This window comes from Bubalus kerabau, chromosome 1, assembly GCF_029407905.1.
Source record: "Bubalus kerabau isolate K-KA32 ecotype Philippines breed swamp buffalo chromosome 1, PCC_UOA_SB_1v2, whole genome shotgun sequence".
NCBI lineage: Eukaryota > Metazoa > Chordata > Mammalia > Artiodactyla > Bovidae > Bubalus > Bubalus kerabau.
In genome coordinates, this window is record NC_073624.1 from 221,840,774 (window position 1) to 221,861,056 (window position 20,283).

Here is a 20,283-nt window from a genome sequence, read left to right on the forward strand (position 1 = left end):
AGCTGAATAGACTGCTTGGAAACTTCCAGGAAAATTATAAGGCTGAACCTTGGGAAAATATTTGCTGTTTTTTTTCCATCCCCTCCTCCCCTGGAAGGTTTGCTGCTGTCAGTGTCGATTTCATAGACCCAGTTCACACACTGTCCTCTAGGGCCTGAATTCACTGCTGTGACAGAGGAAGATTTACTCACGATCAGTGGGTCTGGAAAGATGACTTCTGCACCTGAAGGGCTGCTTGCTAGGGAAGGACAGGAGTCTGCAGAGGCCCAGCCTGCATCAGGTCCGTGACAGTCCCCCTCACTCTGCGCTCGGAAGAGCAGAGATGTGCAGCCTGAGAGGCTTTGGAAATATTCTTTTCAATATTTTTCCTGAGGGGATTTCAGGCAAGCCCACTTCTGGCAAAAGCCCACCTGTGGTAGCTCTTCCTTTCTTTTCCTTGGCTGGCAGTCTAGGGCCAAAGTCGAGAGCATGGGTATTGGTGTTAGACAAGCCTAGTTCTAATTTCTGGCTCTGCCTCCTTTCTCTGCTTGATCTTGGGCAAGACACTCAGCCTCTCCCAAGTCTCATGGCCTTGTATGTGAAATGGGGATAATAACACCTCCCTTCCTCGGGTTGTGAGGAAATGAAATTAAATCCTATTGTAAAGACCCCTGTTAATACTCTATAAATACTCTTGCTTTTCTTAGCTTTAATTTTCACCTGGGAAGCAGATTATTTGATACTGTAGCAATAGGGGAGCAAGGGTCTAGTGTACCTATGTCCATCACCACTGACCTAACACTGTGCACCCTCCCATCCAGGCCCACAATGACACTCCAGCCAGCGACTGGATGACAAAGAACCCTCACCCTACTCTTCCCTCCTCCCCGTCCCTCCTGACAGGTGCAAACAGGGTAACTACCCACTGCATTTCCTTTATTAGTAGGTCAGAGGGCTTTGCCTGGTGCCCCAGGATCCAGTCCCCAACCCTCCAGGGTGCAACCAGGCCCTCCTTCCTGCTTGGGATGCTCCTTGGCATCTCTTTTGCAAAGAGGATGAACCCTCTGTGCTCTTCTTCCATGTGTTTTGCCAGCAAACACTTAGCCACAAACTGCCTCCCTCCTCCAAAAACTCCACAGGTAGAGCCAGCACTTAACATGGGGTTGCTTTGGTCAGCCAGCTCTTTGTCCTGGGGCTCCTGCCTCCTCTGTGGGGCAGCATCCGTCACCCTAAAGTTCTCAGCCCATCTCTGGTCAGTGAGTTCAAAGATTAGAGACACCAGTTCCTGTCCAAGAATCCTCAGGGCCTGGGCTTCCTAACATCTCCCAGGGTCCCCGGTTCCTGGATCCACTGGCCCCTGCTGCTGCTGCTGCCGCTGCTGGTCCTGCTCTCGGCCCCCTTGTTTCCAGCTAGGCCCGTGAGGCCTTCGGAGCCCGCGGCCCCGCTGGTGGCCAGGTCTAAACTGAGGGTCCTCCCGCAGACAGAGAGCCGCCGCAGCACCTCGGAGGCGGCCTCCACCGGCACGGCGGGGCGCTGCTCCAGCAGCATCTCCAGCAGCGAGCTCATCTCCGACAAGAAGGTGCTGGCCAGCCGCGTGCCTGTCGGGCTCAGCTCGGGCGCCTTGCCGAACGTCTGGAAGGTCCTGGGCTCCTCCGAGGTCGCAGCGTCCGGGGAGAACACGTTGTCACGGTAGTTGGTGGAGAGGGGCAAAGAAAGTCTTGCCATCCAGGCCGGGTCGGGGACGCTCAGCCGATCCAGGGCCAGGCCTGCAGGGGGCGAAGGGGACGCGGTGAGGGCGGAGCCCCGGGCAGGCGGGCGGGGCGCCAGACAAAGGAGGGAAGGGAAATGGCGGGGCGGCGGGGGGGGGGAGGGGGACAGATGGGGCGGCCGGAGAGGGGCGGGAAGGAAGAGGCCCTGACGAGGAAGCGCGCCGGGCAGGAAGGCAGCGACTAAGGTTCGGTCGTGAGCTGGAGTGAGGACGCGGCCGCGGGAGGAGGAAGGCCTAGAATTAGAAATTGGTCTCTTTCTAAAGCATCTCCCAGTCTCCGGGGGTGTTTCGGGTTTAGGTGGCCTCCATCCATCCCTGTACAGCCAGGATTTTCACTCCCTCAGGACAGACACCACTAGTTGAGGATGGGGCCGCTGGAGGGATTCCCCTTTTTAGCCAATGCTGTAGTTCCTGGCTTGCTGCTGCCTTCCTTTCCTATTCATAATATTAATAATAGTGACCGCTTATTAAGTATTTCTGTGCCAAGCAATTTACATAATTATCTCATTTAACCTCCACACACACCTTTGAAGTCAAGAGTATTTTATGGATGAGGAAACGAGTTCCGGGAAGTTCCGACATTCATCTACTAGGCACCCAAGCCCAGATTTGACCCCCGGGTCTGATGTTTGGAAGCCCCCTGTGATTGTACCACTGAGACCCACTGTCTGGAGAACTTGCCCTTCCTCTCTCCCTGGATGCTAGGTGCTCACCTGTGCTTCTGGCTTCCCTGGCCTGCTAAGGTCTGTACTGTCACCTGCTCTCAGCACCTCACGCTCTCCACACCGCGACCTTCGCCTCTCAAGCTGCGGGAAACGCTGTGAAGGGGCTGGCTGCTTAAGAGCTGTCCCAGGAAAGGGCCGGGGCAGTGACAAAGAGTCCCCCTGACCCCGAATCCCACCATCACACTTCTCCTTTTGCCATCTCTTCAACAGAAAATCCTGTCTTAGGAAACCAGTCCCAGGCCCAGTGATAGAGGCCAGGGCAGAGGAGACAAAGCATAGGCCTTGTGGTTAAGAATCTGTATCTTTAAAGAAAAAAAAAAAGTACAACATCTACTTTAACATGTATTTAATACTTGCTTAAGGTGAGCCGGTTTAAAATCTGTGCATAGAGTGAAAGACTGGAAAGGGATAAGTCAAAGTGTTTGCTGAAATTGCCCCGGGCAGAAATGATTTATTCCCTTTTTGTTTATCTACATTTGTCTCTATTAACCAAATATTACTTTTGTGATTTTGAAAAGTTATTCCAAAATACAGCTAAATGCTGTTTCTATTGATAAAGGAGTCTTGGTCTTGCCTTGTCAGTGTGGGGCTATGCAGGCTGTGAGGCAGGGTCAGCCCCTTTCCGACTAGTCCAGGCCACGCCCAGGGCTCAGTGAACGTTTATTGAATGACTGAATGAACATAAATATTAACCCTGGACATTTGGGAAATGTAAACCTTAGTTCCCTGAGACTCTGGGGTAATAAGGTTGGAACTCTTGGTGTTACCGAATCAGGCTTTTCCTTGTACAAGGATCAGAGGGCTTCAGAAGGAATGAAGCTTGGAATGAGAAAATCAGTAGAGTGTAGGAGAATGGCTGAAACATGATGGTGAATTCACTCCGAGGCAGGTGGGCACTGGGCAGACTGGGGTTTGATTTCCTAGCTTTGCATCTTATGAGCAGTGTGAACTTGGAAAACTTGCTTAATCTCTCTGAGGCTCTTTTTTTCTCTTATAAAGTGGTGAGATAGTAGCACTTATCTTGTAGGTGGCTATGAGGATGCAATGAGCTCATGCAGCCAGTAAAATATGATCATCATCACATCCTCCGGTGGGGCTTTTACCTGATGCAACTGAGACCCCAGTGTCAGGCCCATTCACCAGTAGCCCCATCACGGTCCAGCCCTATGGGCAGCTCAGGTTCTGCTACCGTTGCTGTGCTATTCGTTCTCCAACTTGTTACCATCCTCCTGTGTTCCTTGCCCTCTGTGCTATGAGGAATCAGGACCACATGGGAACTAAGCCCACAGGTTCCAGCACAAAGCTGGAGCATAGAGATATAACACCAGCACTGAGGTCATCTGAAATTTTCTAATGGCCAGATTTAAAAAGTAAAAAGAAAAGGTGAGATTAATTTATGTAAGTTTTTTGTATTTAATATCATTTTATCATGTAATCAATATTTTTAAAATTATTAATATGTTTTACATTCTTTTTTCATACTAAGTCTTCAGACTCTGGAGTGTGTTTTATACTTCTATCACATCTCAGCTGGTCCAGCCATTTTCACACATGGCTATTGGTTATTGGAATGGACCTCATAGCTCTACATTCTAGACAATGCAGTCCTATAAAGTTCTCTGTATTTGTGCTGTCCAAAGCAATATTCATTAGCCACATGTAGCACTGGAAATATGGCTGGTATGACTGAGGAACTGAATTTTTCATTTTACTTAATTTTAATTAGATTTCATTTTACTTAATTTTAATTTAGAGCCACACTGCCTGGGTTAATAACCATAGGCTACACAACCTTGGGAAAATTATTAAAACTCTGGTCCCTCAGTTTTTTTTTTTTTTCCTTTATGAAATGGGGATAATGAATAGTCCCAATCTCAGAAGATTTTCTCATGAGGCACTTAGAAGAGGGACTAGCACACAGAAAGCACTCAATAAATGTTAGCTATATTTTTTTAACCAAGGAAAGGGAAATCCCTGCCATGCTTTCAGCACACAGAATATGACCAGATGAGAAATAGATTATTAACTATGCAACAGAAAACCACAGCATAGATCAGACTTAGTGTGTGTTACTTGAAGGAGGCTGACTGATGTGTGTTGGGGGGAGGTGGGGGGTGGCCAGCAGATTCTTGAGTTCTCCTGGTAAAGGGGTCTTCAAACACATTAAGAAATGCAGATGAGTGGTTTAGGAGGTAAAGAGAGGTCCCCTAATGGTAGGTGGGCCCAGGTTGACTTCCCTTCCATCACTGATGAGCTAGGTGATTCTGGGCAGGCTGTGCTACCTTTCTGAGCCTCAGTTTGCTGATTTCTAAGTTAGAACTCCTAATGTCTACCTCAGAAGACTGTGTGGAAGCTTAACTTGAGATAATGCCTTCCAAGATGCTTCCTTAGTACCTGGCACACACCAAGAGCTCAGTAATTGTTCACTATTCTTTGATGACTTTTTAAATACATAATCAAAGACGAATCTGGTCTTTAAACAAATGAAGACCTGAAGCTCCGGGGGAAGTAAAAAGTGTTGCTGATAGTCTTCTCCAGAAATAGACTAGCTGTGTTTCCCTGCAGTGGATTGGAGCAGCCCTCTGAAGCCTGGGCACAGGAAGGGACTGTAGGGGCAGAAGTGGGGTCAGGGTGACCCTGGAAAGTCCCTACCTGTGTGGGGGTCCAGGAGGTTTGACAGCTCTTCTTCTAGCAGCTGCTTCACAGAGAGGTCCTCTTCAGGGTCCAGGGGTCCTTCCTCCTGGTCTGGTTCTGCCTGGCCACCAGCCCTGGCTCCTGGGCCATCTGTGTCTGGGATTGTACTCCTGCAGAGGAAGCCAACCCATTCCACCAGTGAGGAAATTCACACACAGATTCATTCATTCCTGCTTATGAATATTCTGCTATTCATGCCAGCATTCATTCATCTGCAAAGTGAACTAGGTTCCCAGCCCAGGCTTCAGAGTCAGACCAACCTGGGTTTCTTGATCCCAGCCCCCTTGCCTACTCTGAGTCTGTTTCTTCATCTGTAAAATTAGAGCAATAAATAACAACCACTTCACAGGGCATTGTGGGGGTAAAATGAGGTGTCGCAGGTAAAGGCCTTAGCACAGTGTTCTAAGCACTCAGCAAACAAAAGTGAGTGCACAGATATTATTCACCATTGTCCCTCCATTCCTTCTTGTTACCTGGTACTGAGTAGGAGTTTAGTAAACCTTGGTTGATCCAGAGCAGTCACCCTTCCATCTCTCTATCCCTCTAGCCAAGTATGAGTTCCAGTGGTGGCAGGGGTTTTTTTCTTAGTATTTATTTTTATTTACTTATTTGGCTATTCCAGGTCTTAATTGCAGCATGTGGTATCTAGTTTCCTGACTAGGGATCTAACCTGAGACCCCTGCGTTGGAAATATGGAGTCTGAGCCACTGGACCATCAGGGAGGTCTCCAAGGGCAAGGATTTTTGTCTGTGTCATTCCCTGCTCTCTCACCAGTGCTCTGAACAGAGGTTGGCACATAGTAGGTGCTTAATAAATACCTGGTGGACTGAATGACTGAATGTTCCCTCCTCCTTGTTTGAGGCTAAATCCCAGACCAGAAGAGCAGGTCAATAGAGGATGCAGCTGAGGTAAGGCATCCCAAAACTACTAAGAGTCTACTATGGGGTCTCTTGCTGTCTCCCTGGCCTCTCCCTCCCATGGCCCCTCTCTATCACTGAGGAGGCCAGTTCCTGGGACTACCTCAGCACAGTGGGTAGGCCTGGCTTCTCATCCCAGCATCTGGGAAGGCTCCCCAACAGCCTTTAAGGCCTGGGGTCCTTGCTGCTTTTTCTCTATGGCCATTTCAGCAGGAAGGTGGCAAGTTTGCAAGTAATGACAACAACTAATGTTTATTGAGCAATTACTCTGAGTCAGACATATGCTTTGCAAGGTATATTCCCCTTCTCGTCAAACCTTTCACTTCTGTAAGGGCTTCTCTTGTTATCATCCTCATTTTACAAATGAGAGAACCAAGACTTGTAAAGATTATGCATCTTGCCCAAGGTTCCCACAGGTTAAATGATGAAGTCAGATTTCAAAGGTAGGCTGAGGTGACTTTGGAGTATATGTGCTCACCCCTACTCTACAGTGTTTCTAGCTATTTTCGCCAAAAACCAACCAAACAAAATGACTATAAGTTGTCATAGCAAGAGCACTGAACTGGAAGTCAGTGTCCTGAGAGCCAGTCCCAGCTTTGCCACTCACTGGTTATTTGACCTTGAGCAAAGTCACTTTAAGGGAAAGGACTTAGCATTGTCTGTATACCTTCTTTGTTCCAGGCACTGGGCCACAGGCTTAGAACACTTGTGGTCACTAAATTCTTACCCCATCACTACAAGGAAGTGGCGACCTCCATCTCACAGATGAGAAACTGCAGGCCTGAGGCTTGATCTGACTTACTCAAGTTTACGTAGCTGGGTAGGATCAAACTACTTAGAGCCTCAGTTTCTCCATCTGTAACAAGAGGGAGTTAAATTAGTTGTCCTCTTGAGGTCTCTTTAATTCTAGGACAGCCCAAAGAAACACACCCACATACCCATATCCTTAGCCAGGAACCTTCATATTATATTTAAGGGTCAAGAGCAAGAAGGCTGAACGTTACAGATTTAAAGTCCATAGTCTAGTCCCTCTGAAGTCAGAGGACAGATAGAGCCTCAGGGATGAAGTCATTTCCTTATTGACTCTGGGTCCTGTAAATACTATTAATACAGTAGCTCCAGGACCAAGCTGTCCGGGTGGGGGGATGGATGCTGTTCACTGCAGTCTCCCAGGGGAGCAGCATCTGGAATGTGCTCACCCTTCCTTGCAGCACAGAGGCTGCAAGGGTGAGGGCAGGCTGGTGGGGAGGGGGCTTGAGAAACCAGAGTTGGGGCTACGTGCTGCTTACCTGCTGCTGCCGGGCTTGGCCAAGTACTTATTTCCCCGGTGGTTTGGTTTGGGCTGGAATTGGCCCTGATGCAGCAGGGACAGCAGCTGGGAGATTTGCTACAAGACAGGAAAAATCTGTTGACTCCACACAATTCCGACCCAGCACACTTCCTTACCGGATGTTTCCCTCAATGCCGGCGCTTTCTTTTTATAGTCTTTCCTCCAGCTTCAGATGTTTGTGGATCAGATGGGGGATGGTGAAGATGGTGACGGAGGCAGGGACGTGTGCAGGCAGGTTCCCTGCTTGGCTTTGTGTCAACTACAGATTCCCGGGACCTGGGTGTCTGAGAGAAAGAATAAGGGCCCTCTGGGGGCCCCCATGAGACCTCCTCCCGGTGGACACTGTGAGATGAGGGTGGAAAAGGCATTTCCTGACTATAAATGTATTATTACTTCAATAAGGATCATCTTAAAGTGTTATATCCCCCTCTTCAGCAGTATTCAAACACTCAGCCAGTGTTGGTGGGTCAGATTTATAAGAAGACAGAGGGTGTTTTGAATCATTTATTCATCCTTTCATTCACTCGACAAGTATTTAATGAGGGCCTGCTTGTGCCAGGGCCTGTGCTTGCTATGGGAGTAAGAATGAGATCACGGCCCAGTCGCTGCCCTCAGGGAACTCTCAGTCTGCCTGGGAGGACAGTCAGGGGAGACAGGGCGTGTGGGCTACTATGGGGGGTTACATCAGAGTTGGGAAAGGATAGAGGTCAAGTAGAGCAGATGAAAGCCCCTCACCCAACTTAGAGCAAGGAAGGAGTTGTGTGTGTGTGGGGTGTGGCTACAGGGGGAAGTCATTCACTTATTTAAACAAATGTTTTCTGAGTTCATACTGCATCACAGGCCCCTCTACTGAGACCTGGAGTTTCCACAGAGGGTTAGCAAGTGGAGAGAGGGTGAGAGTCTGGGTGAGGGGTGAAAGGAGTTTCAGTCAGAAGGTACTCAAGCTGAAAGGCCAGAGGAGACAGTGGAGTTTCAGAAAGGCTGGTGAATGGGACAGGGGTGGGTGAGATGTTCAGGGCTAGGCCCCACAGGCTCTTATGAGGGAGGCAATAGGCCAAGGCAGAGTCATTTCTAGTTTGTTGTGTGATGACAGGCAGGTTCTTAGATGTACTCAGATCTCAGTTTCCTCATCTCTAAAGTGAATCTAAAAATACTACCCAGCCTTCTTCTCAGGCTTGTCAGGATTAATTAGGTGGTTTTAAAGTTTAAAATGCTCCGCAGAGTCGAGGGGTTTGGGCTGTTACTCCTAGAAATGCTGTGTCTGCCTCTGGGGCCCAGCTCACCTCCCCCCTGAGGAGATCCCTCTGCCCTTTGGGCAGCTGTGACAGAAAGGGCCGACCTCAGAGGAGGTCTGGAAGGGGAGGTGGCTGGGACTGGGGTTTCACTGTGACTTGGGAGTGTCAGGGCCCCACTGCCCGCCTTGGGGCCGTTCCCACCTCCTGGCCCAGGCCCAGAAGCCCTCCTAAGGCACCTGCCACCCTTTTCTTGAGTGACAACCGATACTTCAGGGACACTCCCTGAGTGCCAGCCCCTAGGTGATGTGCGGTCATTCAGGGTCATTTCACAGCTAGAGTCAGACTCGAGTCAGACTCAGGTTCAAATCCTAAATCTTCCCCTGCTCCATCTCCCATCTGTGTGACCTTAAGGAATCCTGAGGCTCAGTTTCCTCAGCAGTAAAACAGGGGATAATAACAAGACCCAGGTCATGTGTTGGTTGTGGATATGAGGATTAAATGAGTGAAAGTCTATAAATCACTTAGTAATAGATCTCAGGATAACCACTTACTAACTGTCCAGTGGTATCTAATCTCATGTCATTCTTCAGTAACCCAAGGAAAAGGATGCTATTATACCCATTTTTCAGATGTGGCACCTGATGCACACAGGGGCTACCTAGCAATTAGAGGCAGGGCCGGATGGAATTTGAACCCAGATCTGACTCCACAGCAGCTCTATGCTATTGGAAAGACACCAAGCATTAGGCAAGCTGCCTCTTACCTTTAAGTCAAACTCACCTGGGTGCCCTTCTCTCTTTCAATAGGGTCACCCGCAGGGCCTGCTCTCTGCTGTCTCTGGCAACCACCAGCACCATATTTGACACAAAGAGCTTATTCAATAAACATTTGATGAATGAATAGGTGAATGAATGAATGGCTCTGGACAACACTTCTGGGGCTGCACAGAGCCAGGGCAGGACTCCTGAAAGAGCAGCTGGGCCGCCTCCAGGTGGCTTCCTGGGGAAGAGGTGGGGGAAGGAAGCCGTGTCCTTGCTCTGCAGGAAACATGAGCTGATGGCCTGGCTCACGACAGAAGTGTGCCTTGGGCACAGGGAAATGATCTGGGGTTCAGAGGAGTCGATATGGATGTGAGATCAGGCCCCATCCCAGAAAAAGCTTTCCCATTTGTGTCCAGTAAACCCTAGGTCACTGGACACAGCCATTCATCATCCCATTTAATCTTCAACCCCCTGGGAGGTAGACACAGGTAAGTTTGGTATCACAACTCCCATCTTATAGATGAAGAAAATAAGATAATGTTGCCCAGCTCCTAAAGTGACTGTGCTAAAATTGGAACCTAGATCTGCCTAACTCCCAAGTCCCAAGATTGTTTCCACTGCCCTACCCAGCAGGCCTAGCCGGCAAGCTCTGGGGTCTCAGGCAGCCCCTGAGACCCGGGGGCAGTAATGCCCATGCCATCTTGCTTCACAGGGAAAATTGCCCAAATGAGATGAAGGCAGGTACTGTTGCTCACTGCCTTTGCTGTGTGTCTGCTTGTGTCAGGTGCTCTGAGTAAGTGCTCAATAGGAATTAAGTGACAATTCTGTGAGGCAGATGCTCTTACTGCCATCCCTGCTTTATAGATAAGGAAACTAAAGCTCAGAGACAGCAAGTCATTTGTCCAGGACCACACAGCTAAATTCTTCTGACTCCAGAGCTGAACCACTGCACCCAATGCATCCTAAGGTGCTTGGTGAGCCTAAGGAATGAATGTGAGGGTAATGGGGTCTGATGCTGTTCATGGTGGTCCAGGGGTGACCAGAGAGAGAGGTACCTGAACAGGAGGCGAATCCACGGTGAGCTCCTCTACAGGGTTCCGCTCCGCAAAGGCGGCCACAGACAGCCGGACCAGGCTCCGCAGGATCTGACGGGGGCCTGACTCTTTCTCAGGGGCTACTTTACCATTGAGATTCCGCTGCCGCCTCAGGGTTGCAGAGGAGGCTGGTGGGCTCTGCGGGGCCTCCTCGCTGCCCTGGTCTCCAGGCACTCTTCCTGTGGGGCTGCCCGCAGCCTTCAGGAGCCTTGAGCGGGGCTGGCCTACAGCAGGCTGGGGCTCGGCAAGGTGCAGGTTCTCTCGGGAGGCGTTCCTCTGCCTGGGATGGTTGAAAAGGAGGTTGACAGTGTCCTGAAGCACCTCTCGGCTCTCGGCCAGTGTTCCCTGGTTGCCTTGGTTACGCAGAGTCCTGTACAGAGTCGGTGTGAGATGAAAGGGGGCCTGCAGGCAGGAGTCCCAACCTGCTTCCATCATTGCTTCCTCGCCCACATGCTTGGGGGGCTGCCCGACTTCACCAGGCTCATCCACCTGGCCCCTGAGCACAGGCACAAGTTGGATGTCTGCCTTCTGAATCTGTTTCTGGGGCCTCTTGGGCTGGTGACGGTAGGTGGACTCAGCCTCCCTACAGTTGTAGGCCCTGTTGTCCTTTTTCTCCGTCCGGCAGATAGACGTGATCAGAGCCAAGATTGACCCAAAGACAGCAAGCAGTACAACCAGGCAAATCACCGTGAGTACCGATGTGCTCAGGGCCCCTGGCTCACGGGCTGAATCCCTCAAGTGGTCCACACTGGTGACAAACAAGATCTGCAGCAGGGCTCGGGTCTGCAAGGAGGGGCTGCCTCGGTCTTCCACCACAATCTCCAGCTCCCACTCACTCCCAGTGAGGCTGCTGGCATTGGTGACGTTGATGAACAGCTGCCCCAGGTTGGGGCTTAGGACGAAGACACCGGCTTCATTCCCGCTCCGAATGGTGTAGAGAAGCTCTCCATTTGCCCCTGAGTCTGCATCTCTTGCTATGATAGTCACCAAAAGGAATGGCCGAGAGCTGGAGGTGGCCTGTAGTGGTATGTCAGTGCCTGCTGGGCCCAGGCCATTGGGATTCTCAATGGGCACTAGCAAATGACCTGTGGAGGCATTTACAAGCACCGAGAGGCTGGCTCTCCCATTGCTCAGTATGGGGTGAATCACCTCTGGGGCATTATCATTGGCATCTAGGAGGCTGACCCAAACAGAGACACTGGATGAGAGCTGGGGCTGCCCGCTGTCCTCTGCAATCACCAGGAACTCAAAGCTGGCCATCTGTTCATAGTCCAGTGACCTTTGAGCAGTGACCTCACCTGTGTCTGAGTCAATAGCTACCAAGTGAGAAACCGGGGAGTCCTGGATGCGGTATGAGATTTTCCCATTAACACCCAGGTCTGCATCATGGGCCTTGATGGTGATGAGGTGAAGAGAGGGTAGGTTGTTTTCCCGAGTGGAGACCTGGTACCTGCTTTTCTCAAACACAGGTGCATTGTCATTGGCATCACTGATCTGAATGCTGAGCTGTTTCTTGTCTGATAAGGGCTGGGGTCCTTGGTCTTGGGCCAACAGAGTGACGGTATATTGGGGCCACTGCTCTCTGTCCAGTGTGGCATTGGTTAGCAGCATGTATGTGTTACCGTTGGTCCTTTTCAGCCTGAAGTGGCCCAGCTCTTGGCTCAGCCAACAGTGGACCAGACCATTGTTTCCTGAGTCCAGGTCATTGGCCATGATGAGCGCAATGAAACTGTCCTTGGGAAGAGCTTCGGACACCAGCAATGGTTGGGAGGCCCACGTGATGTGGATGCTTGGGGCGTTGTCATTGACATCCAGAACCTTGATGAGAATCTTGCAGTGGGCTGGGATGGGATTGGGACCCAGATCCCTTGCCTGGACATCCACTTCATAGGCCGGATTCTTCTCGTAGTCTAGGTGCTGGAGCAGAGTCACCTGGCCTGTCTTGGCATCAATACTGAAGGTGTTCAGCACCTCCAGAGGCACGTGCTTACTGAGAAAGTATTCCACCTCCCCATTGGGGCCTTGGTCAGGGTCTGTGGCGGTCAGGTTTATGAGGAGAGTACCAGGGGCAGCGTCTTCTTGGATTTCTAGGGCCAGTGAGCTCTCAGCAAACACAGGGCTATTGTCATTGGAGTCCAGGACGCTGACCTTGACCAAGCTGGTGCCTGACTTGGGGGGATTCCCACTGTCATAGGCAGTTAACACCAGATCAAAATATGAGTGGATTTCCCGGTCCAGCTCCTTCACCACCACCAGTTCTGCGTGTTTTGTCTGATCGGGCCCCACAATGACATCCAGGGCGAAGTGCTCGCTGGGAGACAGGGTGTAGGAGTGCAGGGTGTTGGGGCCAGTGTCTGGATCCAGAGCTCTGTCCAGGGGGATCCGGGTGTGCAGAGAGGCGCTCTCGGAGATTTCCAGCTCCTGCTCACCTTTGGGAAACTGCGGCTGGTGGTCATTGATGTCCAGCACCTGGATCTCCACATGAATGAGCGCCCGCTCCCCTGTGGCCAGCACATCAAAGGACACCAGGCAGGGATCCTGCTGCCGGCAAAGCTGCTCCCGGTCCAACCGCCTCCCTGTGCTGAGCACGCCGTCCTCAGAGTCCACCTGGATGGGGAGTCCCTGGGGCAGCTGTAGGACCTGGAAGGCAGCCCCCGCTTGGCCAGGCTCCTCCTCCCGGCCCCGTTCCTGAGGCAGCTTCCCTATCACGGTGCCAGACGGTACCTCCTCTGCCACCTGATATCTCACAGTGAGAGTGGCCACCTCCTGACAATCCCCTGATAGGAACAAGTAGCCACCTGGCCCCAAAAGTCCCAGAAGTGACAGAAGTTGCATCATGCTTACCGCCAGAGTGCGCTAGATCCAGAAACCGCTAGAGTTCTTCAGGGGCTGGGCGAGTCCTCCAGTGTTTCCTGAGGGACTTGATTAGCCCCGTTCTCCTGCCCCCAGACCTGTTGGCACAGCCTCGTCCCATCGTTAGATAATGGAACTAACAGAAAGAAAGGCCATTTTCATCAGAAGAGATTTGAGAGGTGCAAGGACCGATGAGGTAAAATTGCCAGGGGAGCCCTGGTACAGGGGCACTGTGGGTCCCCGTCAGCCAGTGATGGACAAAAGTCGGTCCAAGAGGAACTTGACCCAGTGAAGCAGGATGTGGGGATCTGACTTCCAAACAGTTGCTGGGCCAGGGAAACAGAGAAGCAGCTTTTTCCTATGGAAACCCCACCTACAGGAAAAGGGAGGGCTGTGAGTTTCTATGCCAGTTAGAGAAAGAGAGTTTCCGTGAAGCTGAGTGGACTGCCGCTGAGGAGGATGCGGCCGGGGACAGGCCGGATGGGAAGGTGCTGTCCATGTGGCAAGGCAGCCGCTGAGGGGAGGGGAGCCCCTGCTGTGGCCAAGTAAGCAGAGAGCCCGAGCCCCTCCTGGAAGAGTCACGCCTCGGCCTCTCTTCCTTCCTTGTCTCTCCTTGTTTTCTTCATCTCCCGTTATTCCTCTCCCATTCCTCTTTTCCCACCCTTGTCTACCTCTCAGTCTTGACTCTGCCCCCATCACCCATTTTTGTCTCAAGGGAAGCAGAGCTGATTAAGAGAGTGGCCATCAGAGCTGAACTGCCTGGGTTCAAATTCTGACCCTGCAGGCTCCCAGCTGGGTCATGTGGGACAAGTCACTCAACCTCTCTGGGCCTCATCTTGAGAGTGCAGATGGGAATAAGAACAGTAGACCTCTCAGGCGGAAATCTTAGAGATGAAATGGAATGTGCGTGGAAAGCCTGGCCCAGAGTCATGAGCAATGACATTGTTATTGGAGGTGGGGGTTGTGATCTGCATGGTTTGGCCTGCGTTGGGACTGCCTCTGGCTCCTGCACTGGCCGTGGTAGTCCCTTGCCCACACAGACCAGACCGTAAAGGTGCCCGTGGCCTTGGCTCCTGAAGCACAATGACCTCTCTGACCCAACGGTGCGGCCTCCCTCCCCCTTCCCTTCTGGCTCCCCAGCCTCCCGGCCCATTGTTCTCCACATCTGGTCCAGCTTGAGCTCCTATCCTGGGGAATCCCCCAGCCTCCCACTCCTTGGTCTTGGAGGTTTTTATACCTTTCCCTCTCCCACACATTCCTCTCCCTTTCCCTCCCTTTCTCCAATTCTTCACTCCCCACTGCAGTTCTTGTCCAAGAGTCCTGTCACAGAGATGAGACCCAGGAGGGGGCCAAGGGGGCAACTGGCTTGGGTGGCCTTGAGGGGGCGTGCTCCTTCACATTTCCTCCTGCCGCTGCTGCCCCACCATTGTCCAGTCTTGCTCTTTACCTTGAGGTTGAGTCCAGAGGTTTGTAAAGCATTTGATGTGATGGGAGTTAAGGGCCAACTTTGCCTAGGTAGGTCCTTAGGGCTGGAGGTGCCTGTTGGGACAAAAGTGACTCCAGTCGGGCCACTGGCCTGGAGGCTTGTGGCCATTTGGATGGTGTGATGAGGACCTCCTTGGCCTAAGCATCACCTGTGCTCCCCTCTGTACTTTCTTTTCCACACCCTACCCCCTCATATTCTACTCCCTGGAGATTCCCAACAGCACAGGGTCTGAATTCAATGGGGGTATTCCCTGGCTCTGGAGACAGACAGAGCACTCACTAGCTTTGAGACGGCACAAGTCACATAACCTCTTTGGGCCTCAGTTTCCTTCTCTAGTAAAGCATGGCTATCCTGCATCCCCTGAGTTTCTGGTAAGGATTCAATGAGATGATACAAGTGAAGGCTCAGTGCAGCGCCTGGTACAGAGAAAGCACTCATTGCATGGGTCTAGTTTACCTGGTATTATTTGCCAGGCTTTATACCCTGAGTGCAAATGGTAAAGATGGTCTTGCATTTGTCCCTTCACTTTTTTCTCTGTCTTCTCCGCCAGAAGTCTCACTTCCCAGGGTGTCCTCAGCTTGAGCGCAGGCCAGGGCTACCTGTCCTGCAAAGAGAACCAGTGTGGGCCCCAGGTCCTCTGGTGGTAGCCTGTACAGTGGCCCCACTGCCTGACCCTCACTCATCCTGCTGTGTGCAAGGCAGCGAGCAGGACAGAGTGACCCCTAAGGGACTTGTAGTTTCAGGTCAGGGTGGGGAAATGAAAGAAGTGGGTCCAGTGGAGTGGCTCTGGAATCAGGTCCTCCCGGAAGCCCCTTAGATGCACCCGGAAGGATGTGGAGGAGTGAGACAAAGGAGGTGGGTGGGCAGCGGGGAGGCAAGGCAGGGGGAGGGAGCAGGATGGAAGAAGCCTGAGGTTGGTGAGCTGGCTCCTTATGGTCCTACAGGAGGGTCTGTGGACAGAGGAAGAGGAAGTTGGGCTGAGGATATCAGCGGGGGGCCTCCGGATGGTGGCGGGCCTGGGGCCCTATGCTAAGGACTTGGACCTTGTCCTGTAGGCTCTAGAGAGCTTTGGAAGGGCTCTGAGCTGCATGATGAAAACAGGAGCTACCTGCCAAGCCTTGTGCTGAGTGCTTTACATACATCATCCCACGCCACCCTCATAACAGGCCATGGGTGAAGAAGCTAAGCATTGAGGTTGGGTAACTTGCCCAGGGAAATTTGTATGCAGGTCAGGAAGCAACAGTTAGAACTGGACATGGAACAACAGACTGGTTCCAAATAGGAAAAGGAGTTCGTCAAGGCTGTATATTGTCACCCTGATTATTTAACTTATATGCAGAGTACATCATGAGAAACACTGGACTGGAAGAAACACAAGCTGGAATCAAGATTGCCGGGAGAAATATCAATAACCTCAGATATGCAGATGACACCACCCTTATGGCAGAAAGTGAAGAGGAACTCAAAAGCCTCTTGATGAAAGTGAAAGTGGAGAGTGAAAAAGTTGGCTTAAAGCTCAACATTCAGAAAACGAAGATCATGGCATCCGGTCCCATCACTTCATGGGAAATAGATGGGGAAACAGTGGAAACAGTGTCAGACTTTATTTTTCTGGACTCCAAAATCACTGCAGATGGTGACTGCAGCCATGAAATTAAAAGACGCTTACTCCTTGGAAGGAAAGTTATGACCAACCTAGATAGCATATTGAAAAGCAGAGACACTACTTTGCCAACAAAGGTCCGTCTAGTCAAGGCTATGGTTTTTCCTGTGGTCATGTAGGGATGTGAGAGTCGGACTGTGAAGAAGGCTGAGCGCCGAAGAATTGATGCTTTTGAACTGTGTTGTTGGAGAAGACTCTTGAGAGTCCCTTGGACTGCAAGGAGATCCAACCAGTCCATTCTGAAGGAGATCAGCCCTGGGATTTCTTTGGAAGGAATGATGCTAAAAGCTGAAACTCCAGTACTTTGGCCACCTCATGTGAAGAGTTGACTCATTGGAAAAGACTCTGATGCTGGAAGGGATTGGGGGCAGGAGGAGAAGGGGACGACAGAGGATGAGATGGCTGGATGGCATCACTGACTCGATGGACATAAGTCTGGGTGAACTCTGGGAGTTGGTGATGAACAGGGAGGCCTGGTGTGCTGTGATTCATGGGGTCGCAAAGAGTCGGACACGACTGAGTGACTGATCTGATCTGATCTGAACTTGCCCAGAATCATGTACATTTGCCTTCCAGAAAGCCCCACAGGCTGCACTCTGGGAAATGGATCAAAGAACAGAGAAGAGGGAGGAAAGAGCTAGGAGTAATGCAGGGGAGCGTTGGTGCAGGAAGCTCTGGTGTGGAGAATGTTTCCAGAACGCCATCTGGTGGCCAAAGGCAGAGAGGCAGGGAGGTGGGTGGCTGGAGTTCACAAATGTCCACAGCTCCAGGGAGAAGGCAATGGCACCCCACTCCAGGACTCTTACCTGGAAAATCCCACGGATGCAGGAGCCTGGTAGGCTGCAGTCCATGGGGTCGCTAAGAGTTGGACACGACTGAGCGACTTCACTTTCACTTTTCACTTTCATGCATTGGAGAAGGAAATGGCAACCCACTCCAGTATTCCTCCCTGGAGAATCCCAGGGACAGAGGAGCCTGGTGGGTTGCTGTCTATGGGGTCGCACAGAGGCGGACATGACTGAAGCGACTTAGCAGCAGCAGCAGCAGCAGCACAGCTCCAGACCCCTGTTCCTGTGCTGTGTGCAGCACAGCGGAAGGACCTATACCCAGGTGATAATCATTTCTCCTAGTGGGAAGCCAACTGTGGCCGAACACCCACAGAGGGGGATGATAGAATTCAAGATTTTACCTGAGGTTTCTTTTGGTGGGGGAATGCTGCTTAGTTCCTCATCCAGGGAGCGAACCTGTGCCCTCTGCATTGAAAGTACAGAGTCTTAACCACTGAACCACCAGGGAAGTCCCTTATTTGAGTATTCTTCAAAGGGCATGTTTGTGTGTGTGTGTGGCCTTGACTGGGACCCATGGATGCAAAAAATGGACTCAGGTCATGAAAACCTTTGGATTTCATAGGTGGTTTATTATTGTTCTGTTTGTTTTACTCATGTTGGGGGCAGGAAGCTAAGACAACACTTTAAGAATCCAAAGGCAGCAAAGGAAGCACCAGACCTTTTAAAGGCTATTGTCTCTAGGAATGAGGTCCCCGTTTAGTAATATTTCCTCCTCTTTTTTGGCTGCAGGGTCAGTTGATCTTCAGCAGCCACATGTCAAGGGGTAAAACTGGAATTTGTTTGGAAAGCCTACATCATCCTTAGTCTTAAAAATAGATTCAAAGAAGCAGAAGTTGTTTCAAATAGTTGTTTCAAATCCCTAAGTCTGAAATATTTTTAAAAAGAGAGCAGGCTTGGGCTTGGTGCTTGGAGGCCTTGTTCACCACCACCCTTTGGGTTGCTCACACTTGGGTCCATCGCTATAGGGAGAGGTTGGAGACTGAAGTGGGAAGGGTCAGGGATCAGAGGATCTCTTTAAATACCTGATGTCCTGAAGAATCTTGAGGGCTCAGACCAGCAGGGTGAGACTCTGACACTTAAGGGACTTGCAGACCAGTTGGATGAAGGCTAAGATCATTTCCCCACATTAGGAATGTCCTGCTGGGCTGGCTGCCCACCCCCAGGGCTCCCTGTGGATCTGCCTAGCCGCTGCTGTAACCACCACCAAATCAATGCACCACCAAAGCAGCATTGATGAAGCTGGGAGGCTTCATTCTCAAGACCTTTCTGGTTGGGGAGGTGACTGGACCACCTAAGAGTTGCCTCTTTTTTTTTTTTTTTTTTTCCAGCAAAATCTTATTGAAGTTGGAGGCATTCTAGCCTGGGCCATTGACTGGGAGACTCAAGGACTTGTTCTGGCTCACCTGTTCCTGCCCCACAGTTTGTGGTCTCTGTTGGGGGCAGATCACAGATGTCCAATCCCACCCATCTGGGTGGATTTCTGGGCCCACTGTAGAGAGAAGAATACTTGGCAGGGAGAAATTTGCTAAGAGAGGACTTTTCAGGAAGTGGAAAGGTTTTGTGTCTTGATCAAGAGTGGTATCTCTGAAAAGGGTCCACGTATCATAGTCACTTGAAAAGCTTTTCAAAATACCAGGAACAGGGCAACTCATACTTTCCTTTTTTCCGGACTGCCAAAGAGAATTTTATAATTGCCAGCTCTATTTCTCTCTCTTTGAAAATGCTTCATCTTTCAGATCATTTGGGACCAAGTTGGGGAAGTCGATTAGACCTTTTTGCTGGGAAGAGAGGCCTAATTGATCTGTGTAATAAAAGGGAAAATAGATGAGGGGGAGGGAAATTGGTGAAGGTTGAGGATATTGTGGAGGGGGTACTTTAGAGAACAGCCGAGGCTGTGAAGGAAGTAGGTTGATGATAAAGACTTTCTGATGGATAGTTGTAAACTGTGACTCTCCTTCATGGTTTTCAAGAAAAGTGCAAGAAAGGATTTATAATTTATTTTGTGCTTTAGTTACCACAACACAGCCCCCAAAACTAGACCACATAAATTCTGAGTTAATAAGGGTTACACTTATGTCTCTCTCCCTAATCTTCAGAGAAGAAGAGGGCTACCTCTAGCATGTAGGCTTCAATTCTGATATACTATAGGTCATCCTGGAATGTGAAGTCAAGTGGGCCTTAGAAAGCATCACTACGAACAAAGTTAGTGGAAGTGATGGAATTCCAGTTGAGCTCTTTCAAATCCTGAAAGATGATGCTGTGAAAGTGCTGCACTCAATATGCCAGCAAATTTGGAAAACTCAGCAGTGGCCACAGGACTGGAAAAGGTCAGTTTTCATTCCAATCCCAAAGAAAGGCAATGTCAAAGAATGCTCAAACTACCGCACAATTGCACTCACCTCACATGCTAGTAAAGTAATGCTCAAAATTCTCCAAGCCAGGCTTCAGCAATACGTGAACCATGAACTTCCAGATGTTCAAGCTGGTTTTAGAAAAGGCAGAGGAACCAGAGATCAAATTGCCAACATCCACTGGATCATGGAAAAAGCAAGAGAGTTCCAGAAAAACATCTATTTCTGCTTTATTGACTATACCAAAGCCTTTGACTGTGTGGATCACAATAAACTGTGGAAAATTCTGAAAGAGATGGGAATACCAGACCACCTGACCTGCCTCTTGAGAAATCTGTATGCAGGTCAGGAAGCAACAGTTAGAACTGGACATGGAACAACAAGACTGGTTCCAAATAGGAAAAGGAGTTCGTCAAGGCTGTATATTGTCACCCTGATTATTTAACTTATATGCAGAGTACATCATGAGAAACACTGGACTGGAAGAAACACAAGCTGGAATCAAGATTGCCGGGAGAAATATCAATAACCTCAGATATGCAGATGACACCACCCTTACGGCAGAAAGTGAAGAGGAAC

The 20,283-nt window shown here is 50.4% G+C and overlaps 1 protein-coding gene across 1 annotated transcript; it reads right to left on the reverse strand.

Moving 5' to 3' along the window:
• Positions 1 to 573: 573 nt before the first annotated feature.
• On the reverse strand, positions 574 to 13,649 carry PCDH12 (protocadherin 12). The gene is made up of 4 exons (XM_055556243.1): positions 10,465 to 13,649; positions 7,373 to 7,470; positions 5,125 to 5,276; positions 574 to 1,745 (listed from the first exon to the last, which is right to left on the reverse strand). The coding sequence occupies exons 1-4, from the start codon at positions 13,339 to 13,341 to the stop codon at positions 1,279 to 1,281; spliced, it is 3,594 nt and encodes a 1,197-aa protein (XP_055412218.1). The 5' UTR covers positions 13,342 to 13,649; the 3' UTR covers positions 574 to 1,278.
• Positions 13,650 to 20,283: the final 6,634 nt, after the last annotated feature.